This window comes from Arachis stenosperma, chromosome 4 (genome assembly GCF_014773155.1).
Source record: "Arachis stenosperma cultivar V10309 chromosome 4, arast.V10309.gnm1.PFL2, whole genome shotgun sequence".
Classification (NCBI taxonomy): Eukaryota; Viridiplantae; Streptophyta; class Magnoliopsida; order Fabales; family Fabaceae; genus Arachis; species Arachis stenosperma.
In genome coordinates this window covers 12426816-12444979 of record NC_080380.1, presented here as the reverse complement: position 1 = coordinate 12444979, position 18164 = coordinate 12426816, and the positions used below count along the sequence as shown (strand labels likewise).

General features: G+C 35.3%; 1 protein-coding gene and 1 pseudogene across 1 annotated transcript; one reads left to right on the top strand and one right to left on the bottom strand.

Moving 5' to 3' along the window:
- The first annotated feature begins 3247 nt into the window (after positions 1-3247).
- LOC130974616 (zinc finger BED domain-containing protein RICESLEEPER 2-like) lies at positions 3248-4584 on the top strand. The gene is made up of 2 exons (XM_057899477.1): positions 3248-4040; positions 4130-4584. Exons 1-2 carry the CDS (start codon positions 3248-3250, stop codon positions 4582-4584), a joined length of 1248 nt encoding a protein of 415 aa, XP_057755460.1.
- Positions 4585-17526: 12942 nt separating this feature from the next.
- Positions 17527-17762, bottom strand: LOC130978496 (small nucleolar RNA U3; annotated as a pseudogene).
- Between the last annotated feature and the right edge of the window lie 402 nt (positions 17763-18164).

The window sequence follows — 18164 nt, the reverse complement described above, 5'->3', positions numbered from 1 at the left end:
CCTATAAACCCTCTCCTCAACATGACTTTGGACCACCACACTCACAAGCCAACTACCACCATTCACCTCCATATGACCCTAACCCATATCCACCACACCAACCACTTTACGAGCCGAATGAACCATACATAGAAGCACCTCCATTCCAACACAATTACTCTCATGAACCACCTTCCTACCACAAACCCTTTCTCCCAACAAATGAACCCTCCTATCCACCCCAAACCTCCATGGAGAAAGCACTTGCCGATCTAAACTCTACTATACAAGCTCTCGTCGCCCAAATCGGACCGCCAAATACCTTCAACAATCAACCCTCAAGCTCTAGTGCACTTCCTTTTCAACCACAGAATGATCTCTCCATCCCATCACCACCATCCATGGAAGAGCATCCACATCTATCAATCCAGGAGCAACGTGATTCCAATGATGCTATTGACATGGAACAAGAGAGAAGGGATCATCTTCGTGAATCCATACTTCATAAGGAGCTAGAAGAGGCCCTAAAGGTGAAGGTAGTAAAAACCCTTGAAGTCGAAGGAGTGGTTGAAGAATTAGTGAAGGAAGAATCAAGGGATCATCTCAAGGAAGCAGCGGATCAATTTCATGCAACTCTATATCGACTAAATCAGGCGATAAGTCGATTAGCTTCCCAACACTCGGACACTCAAAGTGCTCCCATGGCTACATGTGGAGAATCAATAAAAGAGCGTAGCATAAAGGAGATGCTAGAAACTCCAATGGACAGTAAGGAGCATAAATTTGTACTGGAACAAGTGGAGGAAGCTGGAATTATTGAAGAAGAAGAAGTGGTTGAAGACTTAGGAGATGCTGAACCTCCATGGGAATGTCAAGACATAGAGCCTCCTTCCAAGACGGTTGCATTTGATGTTGAGGAGGGTGTACTACCTCCAAGGCATGTCATGGTTAAGGACTTAGAAGAGGTTGATCAAGAGATGGAGATTCAAGAAGCAAAAGCACAACCTCTCATGCCCTTGGTAAACAATAAAGAAGAGATTAAATTGGAAGAAAGCTACCAAGAAGAAGAGGTTGATATTGAAGAAGCTTGTAAAGAGGTGGAAGTTGTTAAAGAGTTCAAGAGAATTGAGCTGGAAATCACCTTGTCAAAGCTATTGGAGACCTCTCCCCCAAAGCCATCACCATCCATTCCTTCGTTCAAGTGAGTAAATCTTTCATCTCTAAACTTAATTAGCTCACTTGAATATGCTTTACTTGAAACAGATGGTCAGCTTAGAGCTCTTTGTGGCATTAAGCATAAGAGGAAGATGGTTAGTAGTTGGAGTCGTCATGCAAGGTTCAATATGGTTGCATACTCAAAGTTTAAATGCAAGGGTTGGTGTAAAGCTCAACTGAATTGGTCTAGGAAGTTGTTTGGCCGCTTTAGTGAGAATTCAGATATCTTGCTACCCAGATGGAATCATAATGATCAACAAGAAGATGGGTGCAAAAGCAAGATTTGGGACCCCGGAATTCATCCCAACAATCAATACTCCTGGGGCCTTGTCACTTGCTTTAACTTACTTGAAGGCTTTCTGCGCCTAGTTTGGGACCCCGGAGGTTACTGGAGATACAAACATTGGTGGAGATTCCTGGATGAGTTCAAGCACAAGCCACCATAACAGGGAGCTCACCAAATGTCCAACTTAAGGACTTTAACTAAAAGTGCTAGGTAGGGGTGGCAAACGGGCCTTAATCCGTCGGGCCGGCCCGCGTAACCCGCCAAAAAAGGCGGGTTGGACTGAAAATTTGGGACCGCCGAAAGACAAAAGCCCGCCTAACCCAAACCGTTTAAACTGTGGGCTTTGGCGAGCTTTGGCGGGGCGGGGCGGGCTTCCCCGGCAGGCTGATGCTTTTTTTTTTTGCCGAAATGTTGAACCCATTACCGATGAACCCAAACCCAGAACCCATGAACCCACCCACCCGGCCACCCCCTACCCGACCCGACCCAATCCCCATTCCCCATTTCCCCAGCCAAACGGCCGAAACCCTAATGGCCTAATGAATCCCCAACCCCAAGAGCCAAGACCTAATCCCTAATTCCATATTTGCAGCTTCCTCACTCAGTCACTCCTTAGTTCGTCGTCGTCAATACTCAGTCGTCTCCACTCTCCAGTCTCCTCGACGGCTCTCAGCCTCTCACTCGGTTCCTGCGTTCCTCACCGAGTCACCGTTAGTTCCTCAGTTCCTCACCGTTATTCTCAGTCTCTCACTCGGTCATCCTCAGCTCCTCACCGTCACTCTCAGTCTCTCACTTCCATCGTCCATCGACCTCAGCTCAAACTTTAGAGTTCCGTCCTCACCCCTAACGGTCGCTGAGTCGGAGTCAGTTTCCTCACCATCAATCTTCGGTCGTCGTGGCCTACTGGTTTATAGCCACTGCTGCTGCTCCGTCTGGCCGTCGTCGCTGCTGCCTGCTGGTTCCAGTCCTGGGCTCCTGGGTCTTGTCCTCTGATTCTGCTGGTCTCGCTCTCCGTCACGGCTGCTCCTCGCCTCCTCTGTGGCTCTGTCCTGGTCCTCGTCTCCTCTGGTAAGTTTTCTGGCTTAGGGTTTGAGATTCATCAATTTAGGGTTGTTTCTTGTGTTTTGTGACTGCTGTTTGACATAGGTAAATTAGGGTTGATATTTGGTTGAGTTTTGATTATGGTTGATATTTGGTTAAATCTGATTATGGTTGAGTTTTGATGATGGTTGATAATGGTTGAGTTTTGCCTATTTGGTTAAATCTGATGCAGATTCAGAAATTGTTTCTTATTTTTTGTGTTGTTTGATAATGGTTGAGTTTTGAATATGGTTCAGAAATTGTTTCCTTTTTTTGTGTTGTTTCATAATGGTTGAGTTTTGATTATGGTTGAGTTTTGATGATGGTTGATAATGGTTGAGTTTTGCCTATTTGGTTAAATCTGATGCAGATTCAGAAATTGTTTCTTATTTTTTGTATTGTTTGATAATGGTTGAGTTTTGAATATGGTTGATAATGGTTGATATTTGGTTAAATACTTCAATCTGATGCGGATTCAGAAATTGTTTCCTGTTTTTTGTGTTGTTTCATAATGGTTGACTTTTGATTATGGTTGATATTTGGTTAAATCTGATTATGGTTTTTGTATGGTTAAATCTGATTATGGTTAAATCTGGTTAAATCTGATTATGGTTTTTGTATGGTTTGCTAATGGTTGAAAATCCTAGTTCATATAAACAATTTACATTTACTTTTATTTCATAAAATATGAATTCTGAAACTGTGAGTAACCTTGTTACTACTGGAGTTGGTTCTAAGGCTGCTCCGATCGAGGTCGATGAACCTAGTTCGAAAAGGCTGAGACCAGCAACTTCTGATGTTTGGAATTTTTTCAAAAAGCTCGGTCCAGATAAGGATGGAGTAGAACGTGCTGAGTGTAAAGGATGCAAGAAAGTGTTTAAAGCTGGAGGTAAGCGATATGGCACTTCTACTATAAAACGGCATCTTGATAGTTGTACTCAAATTAAGCATGAAGATATTGGTCAGACTATAGCAGAATTGCAACTTAAAATGGGTTCACTTAAGATTGATTCAGGAGTGGCTAGAGATATGTTTGCGGGGTATGTAGTTGCTGGGGATAAGCCTTTTAATATGGTTGATGATATGAGATTTAGAAATTGGGTGAAATATATTAGTCCAACTTTGAAACTTCCTTCTAGGAATACGGTTAAGGCTGACATAGTGAAAGTCCACAAGAGAGAAGCTGCGAAACTTAAAAAAATTTTAGTTTCCATTCCAAATAAAATTTGCTTAACATATGATCTTTGGACTTCCAGTACCAATGAGGGGTTTATATGTTTGACTGCACATTTTGTTGATGAGAACTGGAAATTACAGAGTAAAATTCTCAATTTTTGTCATATGCCTCCTCCTCACACAGGATTTGAATTGTCTTCTAAAATCTTTACGCTTTTGACTGAGTGGAAAGTTGATAAAAAGATTTTTTCCATTACTTTGGATAATGCTTCTTCTAATGATACTTGTGTTGAACACTTGAAAAGTACTTTGGATGTGCATGGTTCATTGTTGTGTGGTGGTGAATTCTTTCATTTCATTGCTCTGCTCATATTTTAAATCTTATTGTCCAAGATGGAATGAAAATATGTGGTGATGCAGTGTGTAAGATTAGAGAGGGTATTAAGTTTCTAAGAAAATCTGAAAGTCGAATGGTTAAGTTTAAAGAATGTTTTGAAGATATTGAGGGACTTGAGTATACGACTGCATTATGTTTAGATGTTCCTACTACGTGGAATTCACTTTATGCAATGCTTGCAAGTGCTATTCCTTATAAGAAAGCTTTTGAAATGTATAAAGTAAAAGAAGCTGGGTTTAGGGAGTATTGTCCTTCATCAGATGAGTGGAGAAGAACTGAAAAGATATGTGATTTCTTGTTACCATTTTACGAAACTACCAAGTTGATGTCTGGAACTTCTTACCCAACATCCAACTTGTATTTTTTACAAGTTTGGCAAATCCAGCTGATTTTAATGAATAGTTTGAAGAATGATGAAGTGCTTATAAGGAATATGGGAAAAAAATTATGATTAAGTTCAAGAAATATTGGGAAGAATACAGTGTTGTTCTTGCATTTGGGGCAGTTCTTGATCCTAGATTTAAACTCAACACTTTAGTTCATTGCTATAATGAGATTGATCCTATTAGTGCTAAAGACAAAGTGGAGCATGTGAAGAGTAAGTTATACAAGCTTTTTGAGGTTTATGACCAAAATTCCTCTACAACTCTAGAGAGTTCTTCCCAACTTTCAAGTAATTTTTCTCAAGCAATATCTTCTGCAATTGGAACTTAGCTTATTAAAATTGTTGGTGTAAGTATTTTTATCTACTTGATTATATGTATTTTTTATTTTTCATGGTTTTTGATTCATATATTGTTTGTAATGCAAAGGATTTGATGTCCCGTAATCAAGAAGCTGAAGTGAAAAGTGGAAAGAACCAACTGGATATTTATTTGAGTGAGGCAACATTATTTTGCAATGATGCAATCATTGATGTTTTGTAATGGTGGAAAGACAACCATCATCGTTTTCCAACACTATCACTAATGGCACGAGATTTGTTGAGCATTCCTATTACTACCGTGGCTTCAGAATCTGCATTTAGCATGGGTTCTCATATTTTGAATAAGTATAGAAGTCGTTTGTTGTCAGATAATGTTGAAACGGTGATTTGCACCAGAAATTGGATACGTGGATATAATGATTTTGGTATATTATATTTATGACATACATACTTGAGTGATTTTGAACATTATTATGTACTATTTTGCTAATATATTTATTTACTTTTTTCTAGAGGAAGATAAAGATCAGGAAGATATTGCAAAAGGAGAAGGCTATTCTTCAGGAGTTGGTTCCAATGATGTTATTGACTTATATGAAGATGAAGATGAAAATTAAGTGTATTGAATTAAGTTTAATTTACTTTGAAGACTATTTATAATTATATTTTTGGACTTTGGATTATATATTTATTTTGTCTATGGGACTATTTATAACCATGACTTGAGTATTTTGGATAATTGGATTATGTTTATTTACTTTGAAGACTATTTATATACTTTGAAGACTATTTATATTTAATATTTGTATTTATATTGATTTAAATAGAAGATATTAGATATGTTCTTATAAAAAAAACAATTAATTAGGCAGGCTTAACCCGATTTATATTGATTTAAATAGAAGATATTAGATATGTTCTTATTAAAAAAAAAAATTAGGCGGGCTAACCCGCCAGCTCGCCATTAGGCGGGGCGGGCTAGGATTTTGGGACCGCCTGAATAGGCGGGGCGGGGCGGGCTTCCGCGCTTGACACCCCTAGTGCTAGGTGGGAGACAACCCACCATGGTATGATCGTTCCTTTTTCATTTTTATTTAGTTTTATTTGTTTTTGAGCTTTATTTTATTTTATTGGACCTGGAATCATACATAACATTCATATTAGCATTGCATTCTGCATACTGCATTATTAAAAAAAAAATCGCACACGACGCGGCAGCGTCGTTGACGCATCCGCGTCACAAGTGCATTGGGAAGAAAAGAAATCGAACAGAAAGTCACGCGAGAGCGTGGCTGGAGGCGCGCCTTTAGCATAATTTGACCCCACGCGACCGCGTCCGCGTCAGTCACGCGGAAGCGTGACTTGAAAATCGACGTCAAAAAGGTGCATGGCCGAAAGTTGTGCTGGAATGGGGCTGGACTCGTGCTAAAAGCCCAAGCCCTCCCACGCGAACGCGTGCCACACGCGAACGCGTGCCACGCGCGTCCGCGTCATATTGGAAATAAGGGCATGCACGCGATCGCGTCACCCCAGATATTTGGCAATATGAGCTTCAAACAGAGAGTTGCGCGACCGCGAGGCTGCCCTCGCGCTAGTGGCACAGATCGATCCACGCGACCGCGTGGATGACGCGTCCGCGTCATTTCAGAGAAGTGCTATCCGCGCGAATGCGTGACCCACGCGTCCGCGTCAAAAGCGACGCACAGCTTCTCCAGATCAGCCAAATATCTTATCTTTTCTTCCCCAATCCTAATTTCTTCTATCTTTTCTTTCTTACTTTATTTCTTTCACTTCTCATTCTTCTTATCTTTCATTTTATTTTACTTAATTTATTTGCATATTTCATTCATTGCATTTTAATTTTGTGCATATTTTATTTTCTTTTCTGAATTTTTTATTTTTCCATTTGGTATTAAAAAAATTTTCTTATTCAACTGTTGTATCTTTTCTTGAATTTATTTTGGTAACTTGTTTTACACTATGGGATGATATTAATTATCTGCTAATGCCAATCTTTTATGATACTTGCACTCCATTTGCATTGACATGAGCTTGTACTGATACTTCCATTACCCACACTCTCTTTCCCATTGTTGCATATTTTGCACCACTAGTATGCCATGTGCTTCTATTGTTTTCTCACGTACATGTTGAAGCTTCCATGTAAATGAGACCTTTATCATTTGGCATTAACCCAACCATACTTCATTTATTTTCTTATCTTTATTTTTGGGTTACTTTACTTTTCTTTTTTTTTTCTTTCAGGATGGCCACCCGGAAGGGAACCGGAAGACGTTTACATGGGGAGACAAACAAGTTCATCTGCACTATCCTTGGAGAAAAGCATCAGTTGAAGCAACCCGTTCACTTGCACATCTTAGCATGCACCGAGGACGGTGCAATCTTTAAGTGTGGAGAGGTCGATACCGATCTCCATGTGTTAGTACTTTCTTGTCTCAACACCATTGTTTTATTTTCCTTGTTTGTTCATTATTGCATTTGCATGTTTAATTGCATGTTTGTTTGATTTTATGCATTTAAGTACTACTTGGTTGAAAAATAATAAGTTTCTTTCTAGTACCCTATTTTTGAAAATTTTCACTAATTTAAATTAAAAATTAAAATTTTTTATGTGTAAATTTATTTGAAATTGTATTTGGAACATGATTTTTTTTTAGCCAAAGAACACACAACCCGTGAGATTTGAGCTTATTTACATGGTTACATTATTTAACCATAAATTTCTATTCTTGTGTGTTTCCTTCTCTATAATTGCAATCTTTGCTTTGTTCCATTCTATATGTCCATTATTTAGTATATTTACATGTTTGCATATGATTGAGGCCATTATTTGATTTTAGCTCACTTATCCCAAATAAGCCTATCCTTTACATCACCCTTGTTAGCCACCTTGAGCCTTTTTATTCCCATTTATTCTGTTCATAACTTCATTACTAACCTTAAGCAGAAAAACAAAATAAAAATTTCAAGTTGAATCCTTGGTTAGCTTAAGATAGATATTGTGTATAATTTAAGTGTGGAAAATTTTATGGGAACATGGGATGATATGAAAAAATAGGGAATTAAATTGAATAAGTTATTTGAAAATTTGGGAAGCATGCTCATGTGAAATCAAAATAATTAAATTACCATGTGCATTGAAAAAAAAAATATTAAGTAATTAAATAAGGGGATACAAAAAAAAAGAAGAAAAGAAAAGAGAAGAAAAATAATATTACCCCAAATGCAAAATAAAAAGAATCAATGCACATGGGACAAAATTCAAAAATAAATTTGATACATGAGCATGTAATACAAAAGTTGGAAAAATTATGGGAAGCTAAGTATAATTTTAAAATTTTTATAGAGTATGTATATGTTAGGTGAGATCTTAGACTACTCAAGGATTCACTTCACTAGCTCACTTAGCCTTATATATACCCTTACCTTTACCTCAGCCCCATTACAACCCTGAAAAGACCTCATGATGTTTGCATTGGTATGCTAAATATTTGTTGATTGGTTAGATGAAGAACAAGGTTTAGAAAGTATGATTAGAGAAGAGTAGAGTGATTAACCCTATACACTTGAGAGATTAGAGTGATATACACTACCAGTGAGGGTTCAATGCTTGATTCTATGTTCCCTGCTTTCATGAGCTATCTTCTTACAAGTTACTTGTCTTTTATTGTACGATTTGAATTAGTGGAATTTGAATTACTTTTGTCTTGAAGAACTTATTTACTTTTAACCAAGTAGGTAGAAACATTTTTGCATGTAGTTGCATTCATATACATAAGTTGCATTTCATACATTGTACCATTCCTCTTCACTCTTTTAGTTCTCTTGAACTTAGCATGAGGACATGCTATTGTTTAAGTGTGGGGAGGTTGATAAACCACTATTTTATGGTTTATCTTGTGCTTAATTGAGTGGATTTTATCAACTCTTTACCCACTTATTCATAGTATTTGCATGGTTTTACGTTTTCCTTCCTGATTTTGTGCTATGATTGAAAACATGTTTCTTTGGACTTATATTCGCTAATATTAATCCTTTCTTATTACCATTTGATGTCTTGATATGTGTGTTAAGTGATTTCAGAGATTACAGGGCAGGAATGGCTCAGAGGATGGAAAGGAAGTATGCAAAAGTGGAAGGAATACAAGAAGTTGGAGAAACTGCTAAGCTGTCCAGCCTGACCTCTTCGCACTCAAACGGCTATAACTTTAGCTACAGAGGTCCAAACGACGCGGTTTTAGTTGCGTTGTAAAGCTAACATTCGGGGCTTCGATTTGATATATAATTTGCAATAGCTGTCTCGAAGTTAGGCGACGCGAACGCGTGAATGACGCGTCCGCGTCGCATCTGCGAACTTCAATCCGCACGGACGTGTGGACGACGCCTCCGCGTCACTTGCCCGCAACCTGAACGTAACAGAAATCGCAGGGGCAATTTCTGGGCTGTTTTTGACCCAGTTTTTTGCCCGGAAAAGACAGATTAGAGGCTATAAAGTGAGGGAATGCATCCATTCATCAATATGCTCTCATAATTCATAATTTTAGGATTAGATGTAGTTTTCTAGAGAGAGAGGCTCTCTCCTCTCTCTTAGGATTAGGATTAGGATTTCTATTAGGAGTAGGATTTCATCTTCTTCATCATAGGTTCAATGTTCTTTTTATTTATTTTATCAATTTAGTTTATGAACTCTTTATGTTTAGATTGATTTTATATTTAATATCAATTTAGTTTATGAACTCTTTATCTTCTTGAACAATCCTACATAAAAAAAAAACTCTTAAAAAAAATCCTTTACTTTTCCTTTTTAGTCCTCCTTCCTCCAATATGAAAAAGTGGAAATGGATATTAAAATACTGAATAAAAAAAGAAGACAGAGACAAGTTCAAGTGCACAACTTTGGGTAGTTGGAGCCACAATACTACAATAGGAAGAAAAGAAAAATAATTCTTAACTTTATTATTTCGAAAGAAAAAATTCTTTTTATAATTAAAAAAGTTTTAATTAATTATTAATTATTGAAGTAATTACTTTAATATTTTTATTAATAAACATTTAAATAACATGAAAAACATATTTTAATGGTAATAAAATATGTTAACATTCTTTTAATTTAGACAAATTTTAATGAATTAAATAGTTGCAATAATCTTTATAACTAATAATATAATAAATAAATTGAATCAATCTTTATAGCTAGCCACTGCTTCATATTCCATCAAAGATGCTTCGTATTTTCATTTAGGGCTGGCAATATATACCCTATTCGTGGATATCTAATCCGGACCAATTCGTTTGGATAAGATTGTCTATTTTATAGGGTAGAATGTAAATTTGTCTGCGGATAGGGTACGGTACAGGTTTAGGGTATACCCTATCCTACCCGCATCCCTAATATATTATATAATATATATGTAAAAGTTATGTATATAACGAAGAAAGTGAGTCTTGTACTCACAATCTTTCTCTTATAAAAATTTGAAATAATTACTAAGTTAGTTGATGATCATATTATTTGTAATTTTATGTTGGATTTTTTTTAGATTTTATTATTTTTAATTTTAATTTGAACTTAGTTTTTTTAGATTTTATTGTTTTTAATTTTATGTATGAAATTTGGAATGGTTAAATTTTATATTTATTTGATTTTTTTTTTGTTTCTGCGGGTAGGGTCGGGTAGAGTAGGGTTTAAAACTTTAGGGTGCAGGTAGGGTTAGGGTTAAGAGATTCTCAACCTGCGGATAAGATAGGATAGAGTTTTAAAAAAGTTTTCAACCAGCAAGTAGGGTTAGGGTAGAGTCTAAACCCTATTCTACCCTACCCATTGCCCAGCCCTAAATCCATTGGATTCAAATTACATGCAAATGGAGTTCACGTATAAATCGAAGCTAATGGCTTCGAATTAAATCACCATACTAAATCGAAACAAAGAGATTTGATTTATATTTGCTACTAAAACAAATCCATTCAATTCGATTTATACACGTAAATAGCTGCCAATGGTAAATCGAAGAAAATTGAATACATAAGGGGATACAAAAAAAAATATTAAGTAATTAAATAAGGGGATACAAAAAAAAAAGAAGAAAAGAAAAGAGAAGAAAAATAATATTACCCCAAATGCAAAATAAAAAGAATCAATGCACATGGGACAAAATTCAAAAATAAATTTGATACATGAGCATGTAATACAAAAGTTGGAAAAATTATGGGAAGCTAAGTATAATTTTAAAATTTTTATAGAGTATGTATATGTTAGGTGAGATCTTAGACTACTCAAGGATTCACTTCACTAGCTCACTTAGCCTTATATATACCCTTACCTTTACCTCAGCCCCATTACAACCCTGAAAAGACCTCATGATGTTTGCATTGGTATGCTAAATATTTGTTGATTGGTTAGATGAAGAACAAGGTTTAGAAAGTATGATTAGAGAAGAGTAGAGTGATTAACCCTATACACTTGAGAGATTAGAGTGATATACACTACCAGTGAGGGTTCAATGCTTGATTCTATGTTCCCTGCTTTCATGAGCTATCTTCTTACAAGTTACTTGTCTTTTATTGTACGATTTGAATTAGTGGAATTTGAATTACTTTTGTCTTGAAGAACTTATTTACTTTTAACCAAGTAGGTAGAAACATTTTTGCATGTAGTTGCATTCATATACATAAGTTGCATTTCATACATTGTACCATTCCTCTTCACTCTTTTAGTTCTCTTGAACTTAGCATGAGGACATGCTATTGTTTAAGTGTGGGGAGGTTGATAAACCACTATTTTATGGTTTATCTTGTGCTTAATTGAGTGGATTTTATCAACTCTTTACCCACTTATTCATAGTATTTGCATGGTTTTACGTTTTCCTTCCTGATTTTGTGCTATGATTGAAAACATGTTTCTTTGGACTTATATTCGCTAATATTAATCCTTTCTTATTACCATTTGATGTCTTGATATGTGTGTTAAGTGATTTCAGAGATTACAGGGCAGGAATGGCTCAGAGGATGGAAAGGAAGCATGCAAAAGTGGAAGGAATACAAGAAGTTGGAGAAACTGCTAAGCTGTCCAGCCTGACATCTTCGCACTCAAACGGCTATAACTTTAGCTACAGAGGTCCAAACGACGCGGTTTTAGTTGCGTTGTAAAGCTAACATTCGGGGCTTCGATTTGATATATAATTTGCAATAGCTGTCTCGAAGTTAGGCGACGCGAACGCGTGAATGACGCGTCCGCGTCGCATCTGCGAACTTCAATCCGCACGGACGTGTGGACGACGCCTCCGCGTCACTTGCCCGCAACCTGAACGTAACAGAAATCGCAGGGGCAATTTCTGGGCTGTTTTTGACCCAGTTTTTTGCCCGGAAAAGACAGATTAGAGGCTATAAAGTGAGGGAATGCATCCATTCATCAATATGCTCTCATAATTCATAATTTTAGGATTAGATGTAGTTTTCTAGAGAGAGAGGCTCTCTCCTCTCTCTTAGGATTAGGATTAGGATTTCTATTAGGAGTAGGATTTCATCTTCTTCATCACAGGTTCAATGTTCTTTTTATTTATTTTATCAATTTAGTTTATGAACTCTTTATGTTTAGATTGATTTTATATTTAATATAATTTGAGGTATTTTCAGATCTATGATTTGTTTCTTTTATTTATAACATAAATAATTTGAATTTTTCTCTTTTGGCTTGGTTGAGTAATTGGTGACGCTTGAGCTGTCAAATAAAGCAGTGGTTGAAATTGGGAGTTGCTAATTAATTTGAGTTCCAATAACTCTAGCCTTTCCAAAGGAAAGACTAGGACTTTAGGTATCAAATTAATTAGTCCACTTGACCTTCCTTTGTTTAGTAAAGGTTAACTAAGTGGGATTAAAATCTAATTCTCATCACAATTGATAAGGATAGGACTTCCAGTTCTTATACCTTGTCAAGAGATTTTATTATTATTATTTTATTTTACTTATCATTCAACATACTTCTTCCTTACTTTCAAAACCCCCAATTTACAAGATTCATAACCAATAATAAGAACATACCTCCCTGCAATTCCTTGAAAAGACGACCCGAGGTTTAAATACTCGGTTATCAATTTTAAAGGGGTTTGTTACTTGTGACAACCAAAACTTTTGTAAAAAAGGTTGATTGCTTGGTTTAGTAATTATACTTACAACGAGAGTTTACTATAACTTCTAAACCATCAATCTTCCGCTTCTTCACTCGTTAAAAAGAAAAAAAAGGCATCTTTTTAAGTGCTTAATGTTTTCGATAATGCATGTGATAGTTTACTTTTTCGTACTTCCTTAATAAGTTTTTACGAGATTCATTGCAAATTACTTGTTCTTGTTAAGATGTGAACATTATATTGTTGTTCCATTCATAATTATTGTGCAGATTATTGCATTAAGTGGTTCAGCAAATAAATTGTTAAATGGAAAATGAAATGGATTTTTTTTGCTTCTGGCGTCTGAATTACTCTGCCATTAATTATCCTTGTAAAAAGCATAATCCTTCGTGTTGAGGTATTTTAGATACTTGTGACTGTTAGTTATGTAATTGATTGTGTGAAGATTTTAACTTCTTTGTTCTATTTTGGCAATCAGTTGTGAAAAATCTTTGCCCTTTTATTTTCTTTTCTTTTTTTTAGATAGGACAATGAGTTTCTCTTATTTGCTTTTTTACTTGAAGATTGAAAATAATGTTCATTGGTTTTAACAATAACTAAAACGCAGATCAAGCCGGTATGTTTTGTTGAAGGTTTCCATGTTTTTATTATTATTGTTGTTGTTGTTGTTGTTAAAGATCCCTGGTCTTTTAGTCCTTATTCACTCTGGCCATTCATAAAGTAAAAGGAATTGTACTTGTTTCATTATATTCTGTAAAGTATTGGCAATATTGGGTAGTGTTGTATGGCATAATAGTTTGATACCTGAGCCAGAGTTGAATTTACTTTGATTAGCAAAGTTGTAATTGTATTCAAATATTGTTGATTGCAGAAAATCCGGAAAGAATCTCAAAAATGGACACCGATTTGGAGTGGAGATGAAGAATATCAAAGATTTGAGATCCACGGTTGGCCTACCAATATGGCTATTGACTTGGAAAAGAGCATATGCACCTGCAGGTTTTGGCAAATAACAGGTACTGAGGTAGCCAATAATTGCTTATTTCTATTTATTTGTATCATTTGATTAAACATAGTTTAGATTAGATAGTGACTGGTTTGAATTCATTTAAGTGTTGTTATATATGTGTTTAACTATTTTATTTGTCTCTGGTGATTAGTCTCTATTTAAATAGATTGTTGGATAATGTTTCATAACATCTGTCTTCGTAGGCATGCCATGTGTCCATGCATGTGCAGCCATCTCCAAGATAAATCGAAATCCTGAGGATTTTTGTCATCATTGGCTGATCATAGAAGCCTATAGAGATACCTATAAGCACTCTCTCAATCCAATACCAGGACAAGATCTTTGGGAGAGAAGTGAACAAAATAGGCCTCATGCACCTAAAATGAAGCGAAAGTCAGGGCTGATAACCCAAAAAAGGCAGAAGGATACTGATGAAGAGCCATCTAGTGTTAAGAAGTCAAAAACTGAAACCAAGTTGAAGAGGAAATACAAATAATTCACATGTACTCACTGTAGTACGAGAGGGCATACAAAGAGAAGTTGCGCTCATAGAAAAGCTGATGATCTTGCTAGTGTCCTTGTTAATGCGCGCAACGGCTGTTGTTGCAAAAGAAAAAGGTTCTAAGGCTGGAGAGACTACAGATCCAAGAAATGCTGCTACTACTAACACCCAAGCTGCTGAGATTAATGAAAATGCTCCAGTAGCACCAGGGCAAGCTGTTGATGATGCAAATGCTTCAGAGATTGTACTCACTCAACCCACTTACTCACAGCCAGAAAATCAGGAACAGGTAGTGATTGGTTTCTAATATTTGATTAACTGTTAACTGGTTTGTATTGGTTTATAATACATGAGTAAATTTAGGGTAGATCCAATTGATTGATATTATTTGATAATATATTGATTGATTTTTATTGGGTTGTATTGGTCATTAATTCTGTTAACAATTTCACTAGGTCCCTCCATCAGACCTACCTCCACCTTCACAACAGGTCACAAGGCCTGACAAGCTGCAATCTAAGAGGAAAAAAATTTTGCAAGGAGCAAGTTTTGAGACAGCTGTACGCTTGACAGAGTTTATGACATTCGTCCCCACCCCGAGCTTCAAACCACCAGTAACAAAATAATTAATAAAATAATGAATTAATAAAATTTATTTGTTGAAGATAATTTAGTATTTGTATATATTAATCAAATGATAACCAAAATTACTAAAAATTGTTAGCCCTCCTAAAATTTTTGTTTTGATAATGATGATGAATCTTACTGCTCTTTTCATTTGAAGGACAAATTGATCACTTTTCCATCTAATTAAAATTTTTTGTTACCATATATGCACTTTTTGAATTTAGCTTAACTTTTATTTGTTCTTAGGATAAATTACTGAAATAAATCAAGTGTAACTCAAAATTACTCAAATTTCTCAAAATAAATTTTTTTTCGTGAATGTTCCAAGACACATTTTTATATAAATCGAATTTAATAAATTTGATTTACAGAAAATAGTACTAAATCGAATTAAGTAGATTTGAATTACATGCAACCCGAGAAAGGCCATAAATCGAAACAATAAATTTCGAATTAGAAATGACCATAAATCGAAACAACTGTATTCAATTTTCTTCGATTTACCATTGGCAGCTATTTACGTGTATAAATCGAATTGAATGGATTTGTTTTAGTAGCAAATATAAATCAAATCTCTTTGTTTCGATTTAGTATGGTGATTTAATTCGAAGCCATTAGCTTCGATTTATACGTGAACTCCATTTGCATGTAATTTGAATCCAATGGATTTAGGGCTGGGCAATGGGTAGGGTAGAATAGGGTTTAGACTCTACCCTAACCCTACCTACTGGTTGAAAACTTTTTTTAAAACTCTATCCTATCTTATCCGCAGGTTGAGAATCTCTTAACCCTAACCCTACCTGCACCCTAAAGTTTTAAACCCTACTCTACCCGACCCTACCTGCAGAAACAAAAAAAAAATCAAATAAATATAAAATTTAACCATTCCAAATTTCATACATAAAATTAAAAACAATAAAATCTAAAAAAACTAAGTTCAAATTAAAATTAAAAATAATAAAATCTAAAAAAAATCCAACATAAAATTACAAATAATATGATCATCAACTAACTTAGTAATTATTTCAAATTTTTATAAGAGAAAGATTATGAGTACAAGACTCACTTTCTTCGTTATATACATAACTTTTACATATATATTATATAATATATTAGGGATGCGGGTAGGATAGGGTATACCCTAAACCTGTACCCTACCCTATCCGCAGACAAATTTACATTCTACCCTATAAAATAGACAATCTTATCCAAACGAATTGGTCCGGATTAGATATCCACGAATAGGATATATATTGCCAGCCCTAAATGAAAATACGAAGCATCTTTGATGGAATATGAAGCAGTGGCTAGCTATAAAGATTGATTCAATTTATTTATTATATTATTAGTTATAAAGATTATTGCAACTATTTAATTCATTAAAATTTGTCTAAATTAAAAGAATGTTAACATATTTTATTACCATTAAAATATGTTTTTCATGTTATTTAAATGTTTATTAATAAAAATATTAAAGTAATTACTTCAATAATTAATAATTAATTAAAACTTTTTTAATTATAAAAAGAATTTTTTCTTTCGAAATAATAAAGTTAAGAATTATTTTTCTTTTCTTCCTATTGTAGTATTGTGGCTCCAACTACCCAAAGTTGTGCACTTGAACTTGTCTCTGTCTTCTTTTTTTATTCAGTATTTTAATATCCATTTCCACTTTTTCATATTGGAGGAAGGAGGACTAAAAAGGAAAAGTAAAGGATTTTTTTTAAGAGTTTTTTTTTTTTATGTAGGATTGTTCAAGAAGATATGGTTGACCCAAACACCAAAAAAAAAAAAGAGGAACAATAATAAGTTAATAACAATAAAAGGATAGCTATGGAAAGAAAATGACAATTGTCTTATGTGGCTGTAAGCCTGTAACTGCTGAAGTACTTTACTTGTTTGTGTTGTGCTCTGCATTTTCCATCATCTGATTTAGAAAATAATTAATTAATACAAACAATAATAATAAATGGGTGGCACATAGTTGAAGGATTGTGATGAAAATCTGCTGATAGTTTTGTTGCCACATTGATGTTCATATGTTCACATCTATCTGGTCCATTGCTAGCTGGCCACTGCTTCATATTCCATCAAAGATGAGACACATTGATAGTGGTGTATAATCGTAAATAATTAATTATTTTATTATGTGAAAAATTTTAGATTTGATTATATTTATAGGATAATTTGAAGTTGCTTATGTTGGTTGTTAGAAGATAATTTCTATTGATTATAGCCTTTTCATTCTATTTACTAGTTACTAATTTGTCTTGTTCATTCATAAAAAATTGAGAGCAGTAGGAATAAAAGAAGGATAACCTGAAATGGCTATGCATGCAACCACCAACAAGGCAGAACCACCGAAATGAACACAGAAACCACACAACTAGTTGTATCCCCTCCTTCATTTTCCATAAAGCGAGGTGTTCCCGTTCTCTTTCTTTGGTTTTCATCGCAAAATTTCCATGGCAGTATGTACGATCCTCCACCGTTCAACTGCATGTCAGCTGAACTATTAATCACGCTCTGATCTCCCAGTCATTGTTCATCCACCACCACCAGACTTTGGTTCCTGTCTCCTTTGAACTCAAGGATACAGATGTACGAACCTATAGAACAGATCCTGTTCAAGTAAGGTCGTGGCCTATCAATAGTGTGTTTAGCTATAAAACCTGCGTCTGTTTTCTGAATGCTCACGATGTAAGACTAAGCTTACCCTTTCGAAATTCAAAAAATCTTAAAATTTAACCACATTAAATACAGGCAAGGCAAGATTTTGTTTCTCCGTAATCTGCTGTTTGTTGCCTGATTAAAATGCATGCCCAAATTAAAAATGTGTGTTGAACCCTGCTGATGCTTCTCTCTAACACTATGTCTGATATGTAAATGTGTTTAGTTCTCAAGTCTCATATGACTTGGGCACAGAGAAGTATGGTTAGGGAACAGCATTGGTAAGTTATGTTGCCTCTTTAGCTCTTCCAAAGTGCTTCTTGTTATTAAACCTGATCTGTCATTTGTACATAGCTCAACTTGAGTAAAGGGA